The 22,738-nt window shown below is 38.5% G+C and overlaps 1 protein-coding gene across 2 annotated transcripts in view; it reads right to left on the bottom strand.

Annotated features, from left to right (window-relative positions):
* The window catches only part of sema5ba (sema domain, seven thrombospondin repeats (type 1 and type 1-like), transmembrane domain (TM) and short cytoplasmic domain, (semaphorin) 5Ba), a 107,818-nt gene that overhangs the window by 39,678 nt on the left and 45,402 nt on the right, over window positions 1-22,738 (bottom strand). For both annotated transcript variants that reach the window (XM_079463755.1, XM_079463754.1), the window contains exons 3-6: window positions 22,488-22,728; window positions 13,341-13,440; window positions 12,637-12,682; window positions 493-555 (exon numbers count right to left, since the gene is read on the bottom strand). In XM_079463755.1, coding sequence (XP_079319881.1) covers window positions 493-555; window positions 12,637-12,682; window positions 13,341-13,440; window positions 22,488-22,674 — 396 coding nt within the window. In that variant the 5' untranslated portion in view covers window positions 22,675-22,728. The remainder of the gene's footprint in view (window positions 1-492; window positions 556-12,636; window positions 12,683-13,340; window positions 13,441-22,487; window positions 22,729-22,738) is intronic.

Raw genomic sequence — 22,738 nt, 5'->3', positions numbered from 1 at the left:
CAAACTAACAAAAATCCCACCTAACACTGGATCAGTTAGCCTAGGCATAAACCTTCTCAGTAGGGATCAGTTCTGGCTTTTATTTGCGGAAAAACAACAAAATACATATTTCAAGGCCAGAGACCTCATATAACAGTATCTTACTCTTGAATAAAAGATAAAAAATAAAAGTAATTGAGCGATTTTTAGTAGGGGAGAAAAATCGGTTTCTTACTGTTTTGCTAAAAAGGTAAACACACCCCTGTACACTTTATTACATTTCATGCCTTGCTTTAATCAGCTTTCTAAAATTATATTTTCCCTCGAACATACAGCAAATTATATTCTTACAGAGAGAAAATACTGACCCCTGCGTTTCAGAAATACTGAATAACTAATCCGAACATATTGCCCTCCCACAAACCTAAACAATACCCAACCATCCGACCAATGGCTTGCTCCCTTTTTGAAAGAAATGTGCCTATTCAAGAGAACCTGAGGGTTTAAAGTTACCTCTGTCTTGCCTTTGCTTTGACAGGACCTCCTGGTGTCTTCGTCTGGGCCCCATTCTGTTGCCTAGGAAACCAAAATAAACCCCAAAAAGTGACTTGCGGCAATTCACAGTTGCCCGGCAGCTGCCTGTTATAATGCACAAGCCAGGTTACACAACTGTTGATGACGACATCGCATTCAGCCAGGTGCATCAAAGACATTAACCTTATTTTTTGTGTATTGTGTAAACACCATGATAAGTGGGCCAGTGGCTTAAAAGGAGTAACAAGACAGTTGGAAGACTAGATGTGATTTGCATGTAAATACCATCTCCTAGTCTTATTCGTGAACAAAGACAAGCTACTCCATTTACGTCTGCCCAATTATTTCCCTTCTGAGCTACGTGTCCAGCCAGCAATACCACAGCCAGTGCCTAGAAACTAAAAACCTGCAGACTTAAGGTTTGCACACGCATAACGGTCAAGTTATTCACAAATCATGCCCTTTGTGGAAGCTTCCTAATCCTTTATGGACCATCAGGTTAAATAAGCAGCAACTCTTCTCAATTCAATCCCTCTTCTGTCATCTTTCTCCACTGAACACGTAAGAGCAAGTATACTTCAAGGAACCAGTCTGGCTCTACAGATAAAACAAGAGGAACGAACTCTGATGGTAATTGGTTAAGTGCAGTATTTCGCAAACTCTTCAGATGTATACACCTTATTGTGAACCCGCTCTCTCTGTACAGTTTATATATAGGTTACATAAACTATAGTGAATAAAGTGTGTATGTATAAATTTACAAATCTGCACAATTCACCCTTCATCTGACATCTTATACTGTTGTTTGTGTTAGGAGGTCCATATCTGCTTCAATCTGTGTTTTAAAGGTCCAACGTGTAATTTTTGGAGGATTTGCTTCTACAGTAGCCCTAAATGGACAAACTGCTCTACAGAGCGCGTTTCGTTAATACTTTATCTTCCTCAGCAAAGAAGCGAAAACGTGATGACATCTTAGACCTGTGTCAGCCACCGTAGTTCTTCGAAAGGAAGGGGTGAGCGGTGGAGAGAGCCGTTGGTTGCAATTTCCAATCTCACCACAATATGTTGCAAAATGTCTTACACTGGACGTTAAAAGTCATACAATAGCTACAAAATGTGTGAGGATCAAAGCTTTTGAATTCTTTTGTATTACGTTGCCCCTAATTCACACTTCTACACATTCAAACTGGAGTCAAACCTGGATATACTGTACATACACGAATACGATTCCCCACCACTTTAACGTTATGGCATCTCAACACCACCTTTTAAGAGAAATCTTTCAATGTCTTACATGGGTTTTCTCAAACCCTCATCCACAGATGGCTAATTTCATTATACCCTTTAAAAGTTTGATCTATATATATACACATTCTCCTTGCTGGACTAACAAGTTCTTAAAGCTGTCAGGTACATCACAAAGCCACATAGATCCGGCTAGCTTTTGTTTGTTTCTCGCATTCATGCGTGTTTCATGGCACAGGCATGTTTGTGATGGATGCCTGAGGAGTGAGTCATCGTTCAGGTCATTAACATCTCGTCTGTGTGCCCCTGTTTTCGGGAAGAATCCTCCAGCTTAACCCTGACCCCGGCTACGGCAGCTCTTCTCTTCACACCACACTGGAACAATGCCAGGCCTCCGTTGCTATTCCCAAAAACCCTTCTGAAGAGGCGGACTGTGAAAAGCACACTGTATGGCATGTTTGGCGAAAGGCCTGACTGTGAAGCTGGAAACCCTGCTAACGTTTCGGGGGGCCACTATCCACCAGACAGTGGCGGGCGGTGACCGGAGAGCCATTCACTGGTGGGAGGCTTGAACCTTTGAATGATAAATTGCTTCTGACAAGCGTAATGCCAAAGAGGATGAGGTAATATAGACTAGCATGAGGAGGTAATGACGTAACTGTTTGTGCCTTCGTTGACTTCCATTATATGGACACATGGGGAGGTGACAAAAATATTTTTTGGAGTGTTATACAAAAGAAAGAGTCAAATATTAGTTTAAAATGACATGAAGGTCAATAAATGAGGACAGAATGTTTATTTTTGGCTTAACTATCCCGTTACTTGCGGTTGAAACAGTTTGTCTCCTGAAATGGCAATTCATCATAAAACTTCATTCACCCTATACGTCGCACTTTTGCTAAACTTACCCTACGCTGAATAAGATGCTTCTGTTATCTTCCACAAAAAGTTCTCAGGCTGAGGAAGATTAATGGCAATTTCACATCTCTAGGAAGCTAGAATAACAAACAACGCACCATGAAGTTTTCTAAATATAGTCTTAAAGGGCACGAAAGAACAGTTGGTACCACAGATGAGCATCTGTATAATCTTCATCTCACAATGAGGTGTATTATTTGGACTGTAAGGTCTAATGTGCCAGCTAGATCTGACCGGTTTAAAAAGGCCATCGCACGACATGCGTAAGTCATGCTAGTCACCGTTATTTGTTTCATAATTACTCAGCGTTTATCTGTTCTAATAACGTGGTGTCACCGAGCTCTCGGCCCCTGGCTTCCTCGTGAAATAGTATCATGAATTTTTCATTGTGGAACATAATAGTTGGGATTCATTTATACATAAATTAGTAAAGCCGAGAAACAAAGTTTGGCAAGAAATTGCATTCCAGTTATTGGAAGTATCAAGGAAATGCTAATAAAAGCATAAGAAGGGCATGATGGTGGAAAATTGTCATATTGGCAACGGTGTGCTGCCGTTGGTAAGGTATTATAATTACAAATGTTATAAAATGAAAAAACAAATCTGAAAATACATACTGCAAGACTCCCTCAGGGGACTGCTGCTTACACAGAAGCATGTATCCTTTAGAAAATATAAGGTTAATTTTAAAATAAATTAAAGAATATGGTTGGGCAATTATTCAATATATGAGGTCCTAAAACTGAAGAAGTATATCATGAAAATGAAAGAAAAGTATTGTTGTTTTCAACTCTGTTTTATAGCACTGATATTTCTAGCAGATAATGGTCTGAATGACATGCTTGCCATTTGTCTTAAATGTAAAGGAACAACAACTTTTAAGATGTTTTAGGCTAAAGGCCTTTAAAGGTAAAAAATCTAGTTAGCTATACAAAACGCCTAACAGTTGATTTTCTTTTGCTTGTACCTCAAAATTAATCAAAATTTTGCACCGCTTAAGAAACGTGTCCTTACTCTGCAAAAAAACATTTTCTTGGTTCTCAGCTAGCACAGGGACGTCTCAAATACGTCTGATAGAGGAAGACAACTGCTGTATAAAAACATCTTCTAAACATCTTAGAAAGAGCATTTTTACATCTATTCTATTAAATCATAAACATCTTTCAGACATCTTCTCTCTCTATCTGACAGCCGACGTCTCCGCAGATGAGCAAACTATGTCTTGCAGATGGAAATGCAAATATCAAAAAGACGTCTGCCAGATGTTTGTTTGCTATCAGAGTTAGCATATGTGTTTACTCAGACTTGTTTCTAGCCAAAACCTCATAATCATCATTGAAAAACTGTTTGTTTCTATTTTGAGGTTTTGTGGTTCTAATATCTAAAACGAGAGAAAAGCAAATCGCCAGTGGGGTGAGAAAAACAAACTTTTTTAACAAGCCAAGTCTTAAAATCTCACAAAATTTTTACAGTACACTCTTAAAAAAGGTCCTTCACAACACCAAAGAAGAACCATTTTGGGATGAATGGCTCCATAAAACACTTTAACTTCTAAATAAAACTTTCAGTTTCACAAAAGTAAAAAAGGTTGGATAATAAAAAAGAAAGAAAGAAAGAAATGGTTTTAATAGGAACCATTGAGTAACTAGTATATCTCTGTGAACCACCTTTTGTAGCACACTCTTTAAGCGTAAATGTCCATTCAGATTATTTTTACACAGAAAAAAAACTAAAAATGAATAAAATATTGTTTAGTAGTGTAGTCACTTGTGCATGTACACTGTCTTCCCTCCAAAACTCCTCTGATTCTGGAGTGAAAATGTCATTTGCATACTCATCAACAAGGTCCCTGATTAAAGTGCCATGACTCCGCCCCATTCTTGCCGGCTGGATCGGTGGAGCTATCCGTCTCACTGGCGGGTCTTGGAGGTCTGCAAGCTTCAATAGCCAAGCCAAGGCACCGCCCTGTTTTGTCCTTTAACAGAGTGTCCTATTCAAGTGGCCCCATCCCCATTTACCGCCGCCCAAGGATGTGACATGACTCTCAATATCTTTGCCTTATTGTCCAAAAACGCTGAACCTCTCACAAGAGGGCGCAGATACGCACTCTACCATCTCCCCCTGCCCCCGTGGCATTCCCTGGATCCGGCACAACACTCTCCCTCTTCACATACCAACACACCGTCCGTTTTCAATGGCCTATTAGAAAAACAGAGCCAGTGTTGGACAGGGGGGTGTACACCCCTCTCTGCAGGCTTGAATAAGGGTAGTGCATGGTTTTGTCTGGAGGCGTGTGTGTGCCTAGGCAAAGAAGGGACATGCAAATAAGGAGCCCTATGAAGGTTCACAGCTGTGCTGTCTGAACACATTTACTTTAGGTTAGAAAAACAGAAGAGAGAGAACAAGATGAAAAATAGAGCAACAGGTCTAAGGCATTGCTCGAACAATATAGTGGAACAACAACACCGGATCAAAAGCACAGCATACACATATAAAGCCGTGGAAAAATGAAGAGACCATTCCAACATTTCATTTAATCAGCTGTTCAAGATTTATTGTGGCCTTCCAGTCCATGTCTGTTGAATTTCAACAAAACCAAATTTCAGGAGTAACAAAGTCTTCAAACTGCAATGTGAAAGACTGACATTAAAAGACTGAAATCGAGATTATTACATCATTTTTTTTCCACTTTTCCTAAATAAATGTACAAATATAACTGCAGTAATGCATAAAAGTAATTATGAACTTGTTTTCTTTGCAGTATTTGAGGCCTGATAAAATTCAGATCATTTTTTCTGTTATTTTCACCTGTTTCTCCAGTTTTCTGCTAATAATTGCAAATAGAAGATATTTTTATATTCGAAATTTAGGAGAAATATTGTTAGTGGTTCACAGAATGAAACAAAAATGATAATTTTACCTCAACACATACAATACATATGAATGGTCAAATCTGAAAAACAGTGAATGTTGAAATGGTCTCTACATTTACAATGTTTAAATGGTCTCTACAATTCTCCTCGGCTGTATGCGGATGCGATTGATGGTTGTGATTTAAAAAATGACCTTTGTATGGACCTTAGTGAGCTAAAAACCTCTCAAATAAAGAGTGAAACTTGAGAAAATGGCATAGCGTGCAATGTTTCACATTTCAGGTTTGAGAAAAAAGTTACAAAATGTCCCGTTGTGCTTAGCTGCTAAGGACGACAATTCTCATTTACATAAAATGTCCACTGTGATTGAGACGTTGCATTAAAATTTCACATTTTCAAAAGTAAAACCTCAGTCTAAAATCTGTTTTATGCTAAACGGATGCCTAAATATGCCAATTCAAGTCAACTGAAATCATTCTCTCTTGTTCTCTCCTGAAGCAAAGAGGATTTTGCTACTGGGGTTCACTGCACGTGCCACAAATGAGCCCACTAGTGACAAAGACTGCATCAATAATTAAAACTGAGAATATTGCAAAGGGAAATTAATCATGAATAGGCCGTATAAAATCAGCCCAACTCTCAGGTCAGAGAGCTGAAATGTGCACCTCAGGCGACCGTCGAGTGCCAATATCAAACAGGAGACGCTTAACATGGCTTTTCTTCATTTTGATCTCCACTCTTCATCCCGCCCTTCCCAAGAGAGCTGAAATCTGAAAGACGGAGCACGGAGCATCGCCTCCGCTGTGATCCTGTGAGCCGCTGTCATATCATTAGAATAAATGAGAGCAGCAGTCACCATTGTGCGCGAGCGTTTCCATCTGCTGTTTCATTATCACCGCAGAGTATTTGTGAACACTGGGCATATTTCAAAGCAAAACAAAATCGAAATGACTCCAATTCCCATCTGCTATTTGTCCAAGTCCGACACTTCCTGTCTTGTTGGTTACAGCTGAGGAGGGCAACCACCTCTTGACCCCAGGGGCCGCTGTCCAAAGCAGCTGTAACAATGTCTACTGCATGCATTCGGCACGTATCGGTCTCCGGCCCTTGTCTGTTGACAGAGAGCAGAGAACTCTCTCTTGAGGATGTGGAAGACATCGTCTCGGATGTTTGCGTTTGTAGACCCTCCAGAGACTTAAAATGTACCTTTCAGTGCGAAGGGATGTGGATTATGTGTATAGAGGAGTGCATTATTGACCTCTGTTTCTGGATACTGTTCAAATAAAGAGAGGACGAGACAGACAAGAACATTTGTAAATTTGTTGATTCTACTTTTTTCTACTGTAACTAATATTGACTGGTAGAAATAAAAAATTAAGGGGGTCACAACAATGAGACCAAGAAAATGACAAATCTGCACTTTTCGGTGAGCTATTGCTTTAAAGGGATGGTTCACCCCAAATGAATATTCTGTCACTCATTCAGTCATCCTCATGTCATTCCAGACCTGTATGTCTTTGATGATATTTTGAAGAATGTTGGTTACCAAACAACATTGGCCACCATTGACCTCCATTTGTCAAACTATCACAGAAGAAAGAGTCATACACAGGTTTTGAATGACATGAAGGTGAATAAATGATGACAGATTTGTTATTTTCGGGTATCCATATCTTTTAATACTAGAGAGACTGTAACATCAAAGACGTGTCTGATGGTGATTCGTTCCAAGAAATACATCAGAACATTCAAAAGCCTCCAGAATGTTCCCCATTCTTTTCTCTGCGTATACAGGTCTTGATAACCACAAGACAACATCATGTGTAACATCAGGTAAAATGGTGATTTTTGGTGAAATCTAACAGGCATGACCCTATTTCGAGAAAATTTGCGAGGTGGTACATTGCAGAGCAGCGTGAAAAAAGGTTAATCTCGAATGCTCTTATCTTGGCCAGGCGAAGTGCATTGAAATGGCACTAAAAGGAAAGCTGTGACAGCCTTATTAATCTCTCTGTTTACATTTACCTGTGTTGCTATCACTTATTTATTCCCTTCTGCACTGATTTATTATTAGAAGCCAAATATAAATGCCCAGTTATGTGTGGATAATCTGCTAGAAATGCCTGTTGTGACATTTTAGACAACATTTAAAAAATAATTGTGCACTTACTACTACAAAACTAAGGCTGCATGCCAAAGTTTAAAGTTGCTGGGTGTTCAAATCTCTAACCAATATATGAGCAAAATGAATATTTATTGCCTTAGCAACACTACTAATAACGAAGCATGAATATTTTGCTTCAAATACATGACAAATGACAGCCTAGAAATAATAAACAGGATTGAGTAAACAACCTGAGATACGTAGAGACCGGCAAAGTCAACCATACACAACTATCTCATACACAGAAAAAGACGATACATCGAGCACCTTCCCACAGCGCATTTGGGTTCATGCATGAAACTAAACCAAACAACAACATACCAAATGGACTTTGAGATTGATCAAAAACTTCTGTTTTCTCCTCAGTGGTATTCATTTCTTATGCCTCAATCTCTTTTTGTAATAGTACATCACATAAAATCAAAACCCACCACGGACAAAAAATTTGTGTTTTGAAATATATGAATCCATAGAGAACTACAGGGAAGCAAGTGTAACGGACGGTGGAAAACTCTAGACGGAGACTTGTGAGAGACGGAGACAGATCCCAAAAACAAACTCCATCCTGCATGCCAGGGCTGTTTACATTCCAAACCCGTCAAACCGAGGGCTTTATCTCATTCTTACAGCTGTTCATACCCATGTATAACATCCTCACATCACTTCTTAGTGACCTTTGGGTCAAGCTCGGGTCTGATCTCCAGAAGCTTCTGAGCTAATCTAAGTTTTTCTACATTCTGAAAGCCCTTTGCACGGCCTACATCGAGTCTAAAGTTGGGCCACATCTGTTTATCTGTGTGAATGATATTTAATAAACCGTTAGGACAAATTTACATCATGTATAACAATAGGAAATAAAGATTGAAAGGCTGAAAAAACACCATTACATACTGTATGTGCATAAGCTCTCAAATGAATCAAAAGTAAAACAAGAAAATCGTACAAAGTAATCAAAACATATGATTTGGTGACTTCCAATATAAAATATGTTATTAATTGTCTACATATTATAAAAAATTACATATCATCTTAAACTGATTGTAATTATCTGCATAATAATCTGCATTATCTGTATAATGATAATTATCCGTTAAGATCTTAATAAACGTTTAGCTGAATTAAGGTATTATTCAACTTCATTTCACAACCAGATTGAGATGATTACTGTTCTTCTTTTCTTTCTTGTCTTTGAACAGCATTAACATACCGTTTTACATCAGAAACGGCCATATTACAAATTAATCACCATGAGCAATGAAATTAAATAATGTAGTTTATGAGATTAGACCGTCATTATCCAATTTTTCCCAACTTCTGTATTAGATGCAACATCCACAGAGAAAGATGTGATGTATACTTCAACGAGAACATCGAGAGAAGAGCTTCATTCAACCTTGTAAACAGATAAGGATGGAGGCGGAATCAGGTCCATTTGCACAGATGCACACCAAAAGGACGGCAGCAACAGACAAGATGAAAACTGAACTTTACAGAAACTGTGCTATTCTATTGCTGCTGTAATAGGACATATTGCTCGAATCGAGAAAGCACAGCATGTGGGTGGGACTCAATTACAGCACCTTGAGCCCAACTGTTGTGCCACCGACATCAGCAGATGTTCCCGTGAGGCAGAAGAACTGAAGTCATGCTGCGTCATGCATCCGTTCTCAGGTACTTTTGAGACGTTTCGAAGTGGATTGATCTGATCTCAGGATAGCAGCATTCCCTGGAGACCGAACATAAGAGCCTTGAAACTTTGATGATGGTGAGAATGATGAAACATTATAATGAAATGAAAATGTCTTTGGGGCGCACTTGATGAAAATTAATAGATTTTTTATATCAGAAGGAAATTAGTGAAGCTCACTACCACAATCTTTGGGTGGTTGCCAGGGCGTTACTAGGGTGCAAAGCTGCCAGGGCCTGCCATGTGGTTTCTAGAATATTTTGGATGAAGAGTGTCTACTTCATATCCCATTTGAAAAATATAATAATATAATAATCTCATAATCTACATATTGATCTGGGTCCTTACTCTATATTTGTATCGATAATATATTATCCACCACCACAAAATCATTTTAAGTCAATGCTTCTTTATTCATTGCCATTGCACAAATTACGTGTAATGATTTAGGTTTTGCTTGTTGTTTAGATCAAAAATAATTTTTGAGCAAATGCTTAGTGCGCATGTAATAAATAAATAAAAATTGGACAGAGTTTCAAGTGTTGAGTTACACAATACCATGCGCTACACAGGCCATGGCAACTTTCCCATATTCACACTTTCATGGAAATAAGGACAGCAGGTGCACACCCAAAGGTTATCACAGTGAATAACTCAGGCATGCCTTCAAAGAGTAGGAATCAGCTCTTTTCCTTCATTCTGCCTGGTTGAAGTTAAAAAGGCTCATCTGAGCTCCAGCCAACGCCTGCATGTTTGGCACAGAGACATACATTTCTGAGATGAGCTTGCTTTTCTCAGTATCATTACACGTCTGGCAGAAAGATGTAGGGTAGCGTTAATAGTGTGAAGGGAAGGACAAAAGGAGACGGCGAGAGGTGGCATGCCGATGGTAGTGGAACAAAGTGCGGACAAAAGTACAAAGAGTGAGATGATATGATGAAAAATGAATGTGCTAGTAATAAAATAAATGTGAGAAGATACTACAGCGCTCCATGACAATGGCTTATTTCAGGGGAAAGGATTAAAGCGTATAATGGAATTTCCAACTGCGAGATACGATACAAACATTCTGAAATTCATACATAACAATGCTGCGTGATAATCAGTGACTGTTGTTACAGTAGCTATTGTTACTACTTGTAATCATAACTCCTTTTTACATTCAATGACAACTTGTGTAGGTCTGGCGTAGAGTAGCTTCAATTCATGCTCTTTCTGTATCAGAAAATCGCAAAAATAGAGAAACGACTAAAACGTTTTTGCTCAAGCTTCCCGCTCCTTAGATTTCCTCTGTAAGAGGCACGTTAGATTACTCAGGTTATTATATTCAGAGTTTCATGAAAGATCGCCTTTTATTCAAATTTCCCTAGAAACCAAAGTCTGCTACTAAAAGGTCAGAGATTTCAATATGAACAACCATTTCTCATCAAATTCGTCCGAGACCAAATTATCTGACCTATGCTAACCACATTCATTTGAAAGCTCTATTCCCTTTCTGTATGTTAACACTTGTCCGATTATTATTTTATTACTCCTATGAAATTAAGGAGAAGCATAAAGGACAAAGTTAATAATTAGACGAAACGTAAAACTAGTTTACCATTATGTCTCCTGAGCTAATAAAGAGAAACCTCTGAGCAATAAGTACACTTTGTATATAACATTTTTTGTTTAAATTGCTCTGCATCGCTAGAGATGCACCGATATATCGGCCAATAATCAGTATCAGTCTGCCCATAGTTTAAAAACAGCCCATCATCAGGGCAGATATATCCTGTCAATCGAAAAAGGACAGGAAAATGCAATGAATATATAATCTGTATATAGAAAATGTCAAACATCACCAGTTTATTCTTAATTGTCATTATTTGAATTAATAACATTCAGAAAGTTAAGAAATATTCATTTAAACGTCCAAATCTGTATTGGTTTCAGCATCGGCATTTATCATTGTGAATAATCGTGTATCGGTGCATCTAAAAATTTAGCAATATGAAATAAAGGCTTCACTTAACAATAAACAGTAGAAAAAATCGCAACGTTTATGGACAGTTTTAAAGAAATGTCAAAATTCCTGTGACCTCACACCAGAGCCTCGTTCCTCAACCTTCTTATTTTCACCCTGTCAGCTGTTTAGGTAAAGACACTTTGCTTCAAAGGCTGGCATGGTGCTGCTCATCAATTTAGGTCCTGCCTCCACATGTGACGCTCCAGTTAGTCCAAATGAAGAAAAATCGGTCTTGTTTATTCCCAGTCTTGGATCACCCAGGAGAGCAAAAGAGAGCTACACAGACGGAGGTGAGATGGAACAAAATGAAATTGCACCTAATCTCTACTGGGACGGCTCAGCAAACTGCTTTAAATTTAGTAACGCCATTGAAACAAAACAGTGGTTGCAGACAGGGGAATTCGTGAGCGGCGCATAAGTGACTTTTAAGTTGTGCAACTACTGTTTGTTGTGATCTGAAGTGAGAAAGAATGAAATGCTAAAGCATTCTGGCACACGGGTACATTTTATTCATTCTTCACCTTTGGCTGTTTCATGCATGAAACATCACGAGCGGCCCGCCGCGAGTGAGAGCGTTCAATAAACATCTAACATTTCTATCAGACAGAGCAGAGAGATTGTCTGTGAATTAACTTGAAACCACAGCTACAGGTGGGTACGCATCCAATGTCTCATTTCATGACTGACCTTCTAGAAGTTGAGAGAGGATGTGTCAATTGAAAGTTAAAACACCTTTTTCCTCTGTGCTGGGCAATCTTTCAGATGACTTTAGAAGCTGATCTTTTTCAGTATCAATAAGCTACAAAAGAGCTCCCCGAAAGCGAAAAGCTTTCCAGAAAGCCCCTGAAAAGGCTACAAAGGACGCATCCCACTGACAGAATTCACAGTTTTAGAATAACAATAGTGATGAAAACAAACGGAATGGGAATTATTTATCAACAGAATGGAAAACTTTCTTCAAAACAAGCACCTTTTGTCTAAATTACAGCTCTGGGCATTCACACAACTACACACGGTACCACCTGGGATGTTCAATGTATGCTGGACACTTGTTGGCTGCCTTTTCTTCACTATATAAAATATTATTTGGAATAAAACATTTGTTAGGATTTGTTGAGAAATGAATACATTCATACTTTGTAAAATTAGCTACACAAAAAAATCACAAGAAACAAGTTCAGTACACTGTGTCCAACCTTTTGTGTATATTTGGAGCATTGCTTCTTACCTGAATTAAAGAAATGTTGCTTAGATTCAATCTGAAGAGGTAGTTTCTGCAGAGACATAAGAACAATTTCTGAAGATTACCAGATCGTCATCAGTAAAAGATTTAGAACATCTAACAACATGAGGTGTAATGCAAAAGTATGTTTCAAAAGTCTGCATTGGGAGCAGAGACATAATCTAAAGAAACACAAAATACAGTGGGGTCCAACAGCCTAAAAATTATATTTTGCACTGTTTAATGTAATTTAAAGCAAAATTAGACAAATATAATAAGATATCGCAACTTTTTCAAGGAAAAAGTATTTGGTTACCTCTTTTGCTTTTATAACATTGTGCACTTGAGCCGACATAGACTTCAAAACACAATATAGACGGTTTCATCGGACACACCTGCTGGCCCAAAATTAACGTCCGGTATTTGTTTGGTTATAATATAACCATTTATCTCATATTTAAATTTTATTGTATATATTAATTGTATTAAATTAATTTAAAACTACTGAACAGTTATTGATTCTTTGCAGAGGCCTACCGGAAGTTAAGTTTAGGCCATGCAACGTTTTTTCAGGTTGTTACCACTGAAACTGTCTATAGGTGAAAACAAACTGTGTTTCTGTATACTGCAGATGCTCAAGCATCACTTTACATTGTGGCCAGATCACATTAAAATATCCATCTGCGCAGAATAAACCCATATGTTTTTACCTCGCGCCCACAATAAGTTCATTCCTCGTGAGATCCAATGTGAGCTGGGAGTAGTCCCTTACACCAGGGTGGGAGAAAGTGGAGATCAATGGATTTAATGCTGAAACAGAAGACAGAAGGATACATGATATTTTAATCTCCAAAACTCCAACAGGTTTCCTTCAATATCATGGATACAAAATCAGCAGATTCTGTAGCGATCTTTAAGAATCGGCTGAAAACACATCTCTTCTGTCAGCACCTGACCCATCAGTTCTCTTTACTACTCTTTCAAAAAACTCAGCATCGTAACCTGTGCTAGTGTATATGAGACCTGTTCTATTACACTTACAGTTTGATTTTTGTTGTACTTATGTTGTTCCAATTGCGTCCATTGTTTACTCGCTTTGGATAAAAGTGTCTGCTAAATGACTAAATGTAAATGTATTATACTGTAAGGATTAATAGAGTTCCACCATGGGCATCCCTAAACCTGGATGTAGGTTCCTCCCAGGACTTCTCAGGAACATAAAGCGGGGAAGTTGTACTAGCTGGGCCTCTTCAAGCCTGCTGATCCTAATTCAACATGACACTTAGTCAAAACTCAGTTTACCAAGGAATCGCAGAACATAAAAGCACTGTGTGATACAATGTTTCAGAAATCAAAACAATTAGTCCTGGCAGATACTCACAGCACCCACTGAGCCTATTGAAGTGGGAATTACATGAGACAGAAAGGGTATTATGTAAAAAAAAAAAACCTTGATCTACTGGTGACCTTAATGTAGCTTAGTAAATGGGATTTCACTGTAAGAGGAAACCAATAAAAAAGATTTGTTATCTCTTCATACTGCATAAAATCTCGCAGCGGAACTAAAATTGGGAAATGTGTCTCTTATAATAAATAATTTCGTTTTCAGACGATGATTATATTACATGTCAGACTCGGGACTTAAAATTCTAAAGCAGAGGAAAAGCACAGCACTTAACATTCATGAGAAAATGCCTAGTCTTGGGTTACACAATGAACTCCTAAAACATCTATGAGAACATCTCTGTTGTTCGTAGCATAAAGGTGCACACACAAACACAGCTGCGGCTATCTTGCAGCGCAGGTCAATACCGCAGTGTCACTGGTTTTCATTAACATGATGTTCAAAAGAACCACTTCATACAGTTTGAATCTGGTGTGGGATGGGAGATAAAGTCATCCAGATGCTGGGGTCATCCCAAACAATCCGTCATTCACACGGGTACTCAAATCTCATGAATGTAAAGAGTTTGCTCACAAATCACAAGCAAATATCTGGGTATCAGACTACTGTCAATAAATCAATCTATTAGAGAGACCGTGACCATAATGGTTTTATCACGCAGACGTTCTTTAAAGACAAATAATGCAAGGCCTACAAAGCACAGACTGTATCATAGACCTGTCTCGTTCACAAGTTACAATACACCCTCAGCATTTATCTCCTACATGATTATGGCCTTTGATAGTTCTAATAAAATGTGTTCATTGAGATTTATAGAAAATCTTACTGGATACAGTACATTGTTTAATAATGAAATAAAAGCTGCGTGACAGACAGATATTTAAGGGGAACAAGAAAGGAGAAGGACAAGAAAGTGCTCTTTTTTCCATTTAATATATATTGTGTATATATATACTGTATATCACAGCAAAAGCTTGAGGGTTGACGGAGTTTATTGATCTGGTACTGTAGGTCAGAAGTCAGTGGCTCAGACTATAATATATCTCAAGACGATTTTGTCAGCCGAAGCTCTACAACCCCCCGAGATTCTAAATGACCGTCATCCTAACTTTTCACTTCCATTATCCATTATTTACTATTATTATACTGTATATCTAATCCAAAATTGAATCTAAATAGTTATACTCAAACCTTTTTGAAATAATGCACATTCATATTACATTTACATTTAGGCATTAAGCAGACACTTCTATCAAAATGGGCTTACAAGAATTAGGAAGCAATGAAGCAATATATCAAGAAGTGCATATGCCAAGTTACAAGTTTTTATGATGCTGGAACAATACGTGCTGACAGAAAGGGTTTGATTTAAATAAATAAAAAAGCAGTCAACACGTTCCTTCAGAATTCACAAAAAAGATATTGCTACTGTCTTTCTGAAGCCTCGTATCCAGATTTTCAGATTTTTTGCCATGAATCATTATTAATAGTCACCCTTCATGTTTCGGTTCCTAACCATCAAATGCAATGTGAACAAAGAAAATAACATTATCAAAACGCCCGTATACTGTAATCACATATCACTGCCTGGTTGTGTACACTCCATACCCTTCAAGAAATAGCTGAAGCATTGCATGCACTGCAAGGTAAGCTATTCACCTGTGGGAACTCTGATATTCACCCAATCGAGCTGCCTGTAGGAGGGTTTGTGAACACTTTATAAACAGAGCATGAATAAGATGCACACACATAATACAGCCGGGATTCTGAAGGTTGGAAGACTCTCATAATAACCTCTTAGTCACCTGGTCACGCCACTGCGCATTTGGTACACGGAGTAGAAAGAGAAATGGCCAAAACTGCAGACAAGGGTTTGTCTATATTAAAGCAAAGTTTAAAGTCAGGAAAAGAAAGAAAAAGCTGATCTTTGCAAAAGCAAACAGTTGTTGAGTTATTTCCTCCAAGGCTAAAATGCTTTGCCTAAAAAAATCCTTCTACACATAGCCTATGTACATAGACACACATACAGCTGTGGACATTTTTATTTCATTCTGTGAACTACCAGAGCCGTTGAGAGAGAGAGAGTTGCAGCAACGGAAGTTCTCATTTGTAGAGCGTCACGTAATTCATGGAGCCTTCAGGAACTATTAAAAGGCTCCATGAACCGCCGTTTCATTCAAGTCAACGGAGTTGACGCGACTCTCTTTCCCAATGGCTCCATGAACTATCAACCGTACTTCTCCCAAATTTCAAATAAAAATATTGTTTCTGTTTACATTTATTTGCATAAACTGGAGAACCAGGTCAAAATAACAAAATAATAATTCAGACCTCAAATACGGCAAAGAAAATTCACTTTTCATATTCCCTTTTAAGCTATTCAAAAGTAATATTTGTAGAAATATAAAGAAAATGTTTATGTGATACCCTTGATTTTGATCAAAGTTATCATGCGTCTTGCCATACACTCTTTTACATTGCTGTTGGAGGATTTCATGTCACTCCTGAGGTTTAATTTTGTAGAAACTGTAGCTGCTTTGGAACAAATGCGCATAAATAAACTTGAATTGAATTATACATGCTGAATATTACACATATTGCATACTATACATACTGTACACACACAAATACTATGCACACAATACCATAAACAGTCAACTTTCTTGTAGATGTTAAAGCCCCAGTGAGATTAATAAATAATCTGTGGGTTTTACACGCATGGACAGTTTCCACACATCATCAAGCAATGCCTGCTGCCCAGTAATCCACATACAAAAAAAAACATGGAGAGCAGTCCAGAAGACAGTTGATGGATGATTATTGCGCTTCCTCTCCAAACACACAGTGGAAGAGATTAATGCGTTAGCCACCAGATCCCTAGAACAAGAGCGGGTTCAACAGTCAGCATCTTAAACGCTCCCAAGGACATAAATCATAATCATTATTGTTTGTTCACTTCAACAGATTTAGGAATGACTGCTTATTTATGCTACACCCAGGGAGGAAAATAAAACAGGAGGTCTTGGCTGCGATGCAAGGATTAAAAATATTGCCATGGTAAATAACTAATCATGTGAGTAATTTATATCATATCATACAGCAGATTTAGATGCATCTAAATATCCAAGATATTTTTCACATTTATTGGGACACAATCGAAACTCTGGATTAAAATGTTGCTGGTTAAAAGTGTGTAAACCTGACGGCAATCATTGGGCCAAATCATATTGCCCAGAATGATCAAACACCTTGAACTCTATGTATGATGGGAGTTTTAAATCCACAGATCTTTCACAAACTGCTGTAATGTTACAATGTTTGTTTGTTTGCTATGTCACTTCTGGGTTATCCCCCGTCACAGTGAATTAATGTTTATGTGCATCTCAGCGTATAAAACTACAAACATGCGACTACAATTATTCAAATGAGGATCACAACACTATAGCAAACGAGAAGCCATTAAATCAACAGTTTTGTCACATATTTGACACATCTTGTGAAAACCCACATTTGTTGTGAAAATATTTTTTTCTACATAAAATCATTATAAATACAGTATTATATAATGTAAAGAGCATTCTGTGAGAACATTGATATTTGTAATATTGACTGAGTATAGACATGTCAAAGATTGAAAGTAGTGATCATTTTCTGTAGCTCAGCTGTTAACAACGCAAGTTTGTGGGTTCGATCCCAGGGGATTGCAGATACCTATGTATAAATGTATAGGATAATGCAATGTAAGTCGCTTTGAATAAAAGCGTCTGCCAAATGCGTAAATGTAAATACATAACATGGCATGTACATGTCTGTTATACACCGTTTCATAGTTCAAAGGGACAGTTCACCTCAAAACAAAAACTGTTGATCTAAATCTTTGTCTTTGTTCTGAACACAGCGAAATATATTTGGAAGAATGCTTGTAACCAAACAGTTCTTGGCCAACATTGACTACCATAGTAAGAAAAATTACTATGGTAGTCAAAAGGGCATCAGAACTGTTGCATTCTTCACATCCAGTCATGATTTGTGTGCACTGCCTTTATGAGGTATAAATAAGTTGTCTTTGAGAAATACTTTTCTAGAGCATCAAGGTGAAACAATACAACATCAGTAGCCGCACTTCCAAAGTCAATATAAGAAAGCGAATATGGATTTCCATAGACACAGAGCCACACTATCATCGGGTTATGTTACCTTTGAAAGGTCAGAAAGCTCGTAGGAGAAAGACATCCACATATGTTGATTAAACCCACAGTAATCTCTTTGTGATATTTTCCATCTCTCCACTCAAGACTTGCCCATCTCTCATCAGACAATCTTATCAGAAGATGCAGACTGCAGCTTATCTAAGAAGAGTCAGAATTTGCGTTTGTTTTGTCTTCTGGTTGCCTGCTGTGATTTCCATGCTGTTGTATCTCTAGGGAACTGGTGGTCACTGCATGAGTGGAGAGCGCCACAGGCATTTAAATCCTCTTAGCCGTGCGGCGCTCCGATTATAGAAATAGCAAGACAATGAGTATGCCGCAAGAAATGCCCTGGCACAACAGGAGCGGATGAACTCGGTTAAGGGCATTTGGGGGATAAGGCCATAAATCGGTTCAGTCAGCCAAAGGTCTGAAAGAACACCTTTCTCAAAGCCAATGAGAGAAACATTCAGCTCTGGCAATTTCAGACGTCCATTCAAGCGTAGCACGTCACTGTCTACAATGGATGGGAAAGGGCAAGCAGAAGTGCCGAGATGCTGGAGCACGACACGGAGGCCGCTGCTATCTGTTCAAACCACTTACCAAGTTTCATTTCATTCACAGTCAGCAAATGTAAGGCTTGCTTTCCAATTGAACCCCAAGGTTAGACTCACTTGAAGCAAAGTTAACAGTAACCACATGAGCTACTGTTTGCCTCTTTGGGGACAGAAGATCGGACAACGTGACAAGACCTTTCAAACATCGGTAACTCTGATGTTACATACCAATTAAGTAAAGTGAGACAGCAAAAGGGCCCAAGGTAAAGCAACTATTTTTCCCTCAAGGTCCTTTTATGGAAAGCCGGTGGTTAAACAATAGCATTATTTCCCACAAGAGATTGGTTTCTGAACATGTTCTACAGACGAGACAAACACTTTCGAGCCAATTACAAAGACTGGAGAATGGAAGGTAGACAGTAGCCCTGTGGCACCTCTCTTCTTGGGACAGATTACTGTAATTCAAGTTGAAAATGTTAGAGCTTTGGATTTAGTTTCAGGCATTGGACATCCCAACAAACACGATACTCAACATAAGCTTAATAATCACAGGGTTTTTTTAGAATCTATGTGTCCAAATGCAGTCATACCCTGTTAATTATTCAATTTTTATCCTGCATTTTTGGTCAAAAAAGACTCCAATGCTTCCTGAAGCTTAAAGGGATAGTTCACACAAAAATGTTAATTCTGTCGTCATTTACTCACCCTCCTGTCATTTAAAATCTGTATGACTTTCTTTCTTCTGCAGAACACAAAAGACGATAATTTGAAGAATGTTGGTAACCAGCACCCATTGACTTGCACCAGTTGTGTGTAGAAGTGAATGGGTGTCGGCATTGTTCGGTTAAAGTAAGTTCGAAAAACATCCTGTGTCAATGTCTGTTCGATTTCAGTATGTTGCACAAGCCGGCCGAGCACATTTACACATCAATGATACCTGTTGGCTTGTCCACTCATGGTGAGGTAATCCAGAAGAAACAGTTTGAGACTAGGCTTTTACAAAACACTAGAGAATATTCCAACTGCCATAGAGCGAAAATAGTAATATACCGTATAGTGAAAGGTCCCCTCATTTCATTCTGACCTTAAAACTATGTAGGCTTGTTTTGTGAACCAGCCACAAGGCAATGCAGGCTTTGCAAAGAATGATGAGGCCAGACAAAACTATATTGGACCATACAGAAAAGCAGCCATAAACTGTCAACGTTGTTTTTTATTTTCTGTGCAAAGAGGATGCTTACACTGATGACCAAAAGTCACAGCAAAAATCAACCTCGGGGTCAGAGAGAGGATGTAAAAGTTATGACAAGCAAAAATATAAATAAATTATGTTGCAAGAAGCTTACTTTTTGACTAACATTGGGCATTATTAATAAAACATTGCCAAAACAAATGTTTGTATAAATATATTTTAATACTGTATTGAATGCAATGCAAAAATGGTTTTACATGAAAAATTCTAGCCATGTTTTATAAATACCCATTTCCCTTAAAATTCGAAAAATGTATGAATGCTCTTGGCCAACATTGAATTACAAAAGTAGTTAAAAGTGCCTCAGAACTGTTTGCTTTCCTACATTTTCCAAAATATTTTCTTTTGTGTTCAACCGATGTATAAAGCAATTTAACATGGTGGATAAGAGCTGTTTGGTTACAAGCAGTCTTCCAAATATCTTTCTCTGTGTTCATCAAAAACCAAAATTCTATACAAATTTGAAACAACTGGAGGGTGACTAAATGATGACAGAACTGTGAACTGTTCCTGTAAGTCTGTACACGCCGGAAGACATTCAGAAAGAAGATAGACACCAAGTTGACGATGTTCCACCATGCTTGTCTATCTCAAAAGAGGATAGTTTCTATGGTAGGCCCAATCCCAATTCAGTTTTATACCCCTTCACGGGACAAGCCGGTCTGTACACCGCATTGGATGGAGGCTCGGAGCGCGTTCTCCTTCCCCCGGTTCGTGATTGCATTCCGGAGACGGTAATGGTTACAAAATACTTTTCAGTTGTGTATGTTGCAGTTCTAACGTACAATCAGTAATGCGTTATGTTAGTAACATTTAGTGACTTTTTATAAACATTTCAAGTATTCAAGACAAAAAAACTGAACACAACATTAAATGTAACATAAACAAGATGATTACTTGTTGTTTAGATCATTATTAAAGCCTAAATAAAGGCTTACATTATACTCGCATGAGCAGCCATGTTGGAAAATTTGATAGCCCTTTTTTGAAGTGAGGTCCTGAAAAATCTTTGTTTGAAGGGCTGCTGTATATGGCTCTTCCCCTTACCACTACCCCTCCAATCAAAAGAGAATCGAGACATCCCAACCCCTTCACGTGAACAGAGGGGTAGGGGAAAGTGTAGGGTAAGGGGTAGAAATGGGATTGGGCCTTAGCTTTAGAAAGGTTCAAAGGCATGTGGTAGGCCATGGACCTCGTCAAAGATCAGAGATAGGAGCCCCGGTGCGCCTCAGGAGACTCAACTGAGTAGCAGTCCAAAAGTGCCAATTACAAAAAATCTCACCTATAAAAGAACCTAATCTCAAATTGAGCCAACATTGTTCTGAGGCTACCATACCACTGCTTTAACATAAAAGAAGGAATTAAAGTGTACTATGGGTCTTCCATACCATTGAGCAAACATAACAAGAGGTGTTTGGTGAGGTGTGCTTGCTTACAATGCAAAGCCAATTGTTCAACACCTGTTATCAGGAAAGTTACGCCACAGTGAGTGGGCTCAGAAGAGCTTAAATGACGAAAAGAAATAGGATACCACAAAAATGTTAAAGAAATAGTCACCTTGCCGATAAAAGTACGGAACAAAAAGATAGCACCTTTCTTATCCAGCTTTACAATTTACTTCTTGTTTTGCAAATTGTAGTGTTTTCTAACTTGGCAAACAATGGTGTTTGTAATACTAGCCCTATTTCGACACCCTCGAAAGAGAAAATATTCCTGCCACTTTGATAAAGTATAAAATGAAAAATAAAATGCAACCCGAATTTTCGCTAGCAATAAAAGAAGGGTGCCATAGGCGATGTCTATATGAGCCATGGCTGTCTAAAGTCCAAGCAGGTTTAATATATAATATAAAGCCCCCCGGTCATCCAATTCTCCCGCCCCCATGAGGCTTCAATCTGTATCATATCCCTTTGAGTCAAACAAATCCAAACTGTCCCCTCAGTAACCTCCAAAAGTCCATACATTCGTCAAAACACCCTGTCATCTAAACAAAACATTTTCTCTCCATTTTAAATTTTTTGTTTGCATAAAGCTTTTTCTAAGTGATGTCAAGCAATGGCTCCGCATTCTTGCATTTTATTTTTGTGCTAGAATGCAGGCAGATAGTAATCTTCGAGAACAGAAAGACATTTATCTCTACTGCAGTATGTCCATCAGAGCTTGCCATCTGTAGCACACTCCATCTCTATGTGACACATGTGGAGCACCCATGATGAAGATATACAGAACAAAAAATGTAGACGTACAGTCTGAGCCTGTCAAATATAGGACAGTGATAAACAACACACAGCACCAGGCACTAGGTTCCTAAACGCTTAGAATACGTTTTGAATAAATATAGGTGAATCTTGCAACAGGTAACTTTTGGGAATGCCAAGATAGCTTCAATAAAAAGGCTTAGCTGTAATATTTACAAAAGTGAAAGTGTATGTATTGTAAGAGACATCAGTGATCACCTTGGATAGAGATGATGGGGTGCTCTAGACGGGTACATTCCGGCATTGTTTGAGGGGCGGGGTTGGGGGCGGGCTCTGTGGGGACAGGGGGCATCTGGGATAGTATAACAGGAAATGGAAGCGTGATGAAACAGAGGATAAGGCCGGGCACAGCCAGGGAAGCCACGTCCCGTGGCAACACTGTCATGGTGACGGAGGCCGACCTCTCCTCTAGCTGCCAAGGTGGGCCTCTAGAATGCACCTACGGGAGA

This window comes from Barbatula barbatula (assembly GCF_947034865.1).
Source record: "Barbatula barbatula genome assembly, chromosome: 9".
NCBI lineage: Eukaryota > Metazoa > Chordata > Actinopteri > Cypriniformes > Nemacheilidae > Barbatula > Barbatula barbatula.
This window is presented reverse-complemented; position numbering and strand designations above follow the sequence as displayed.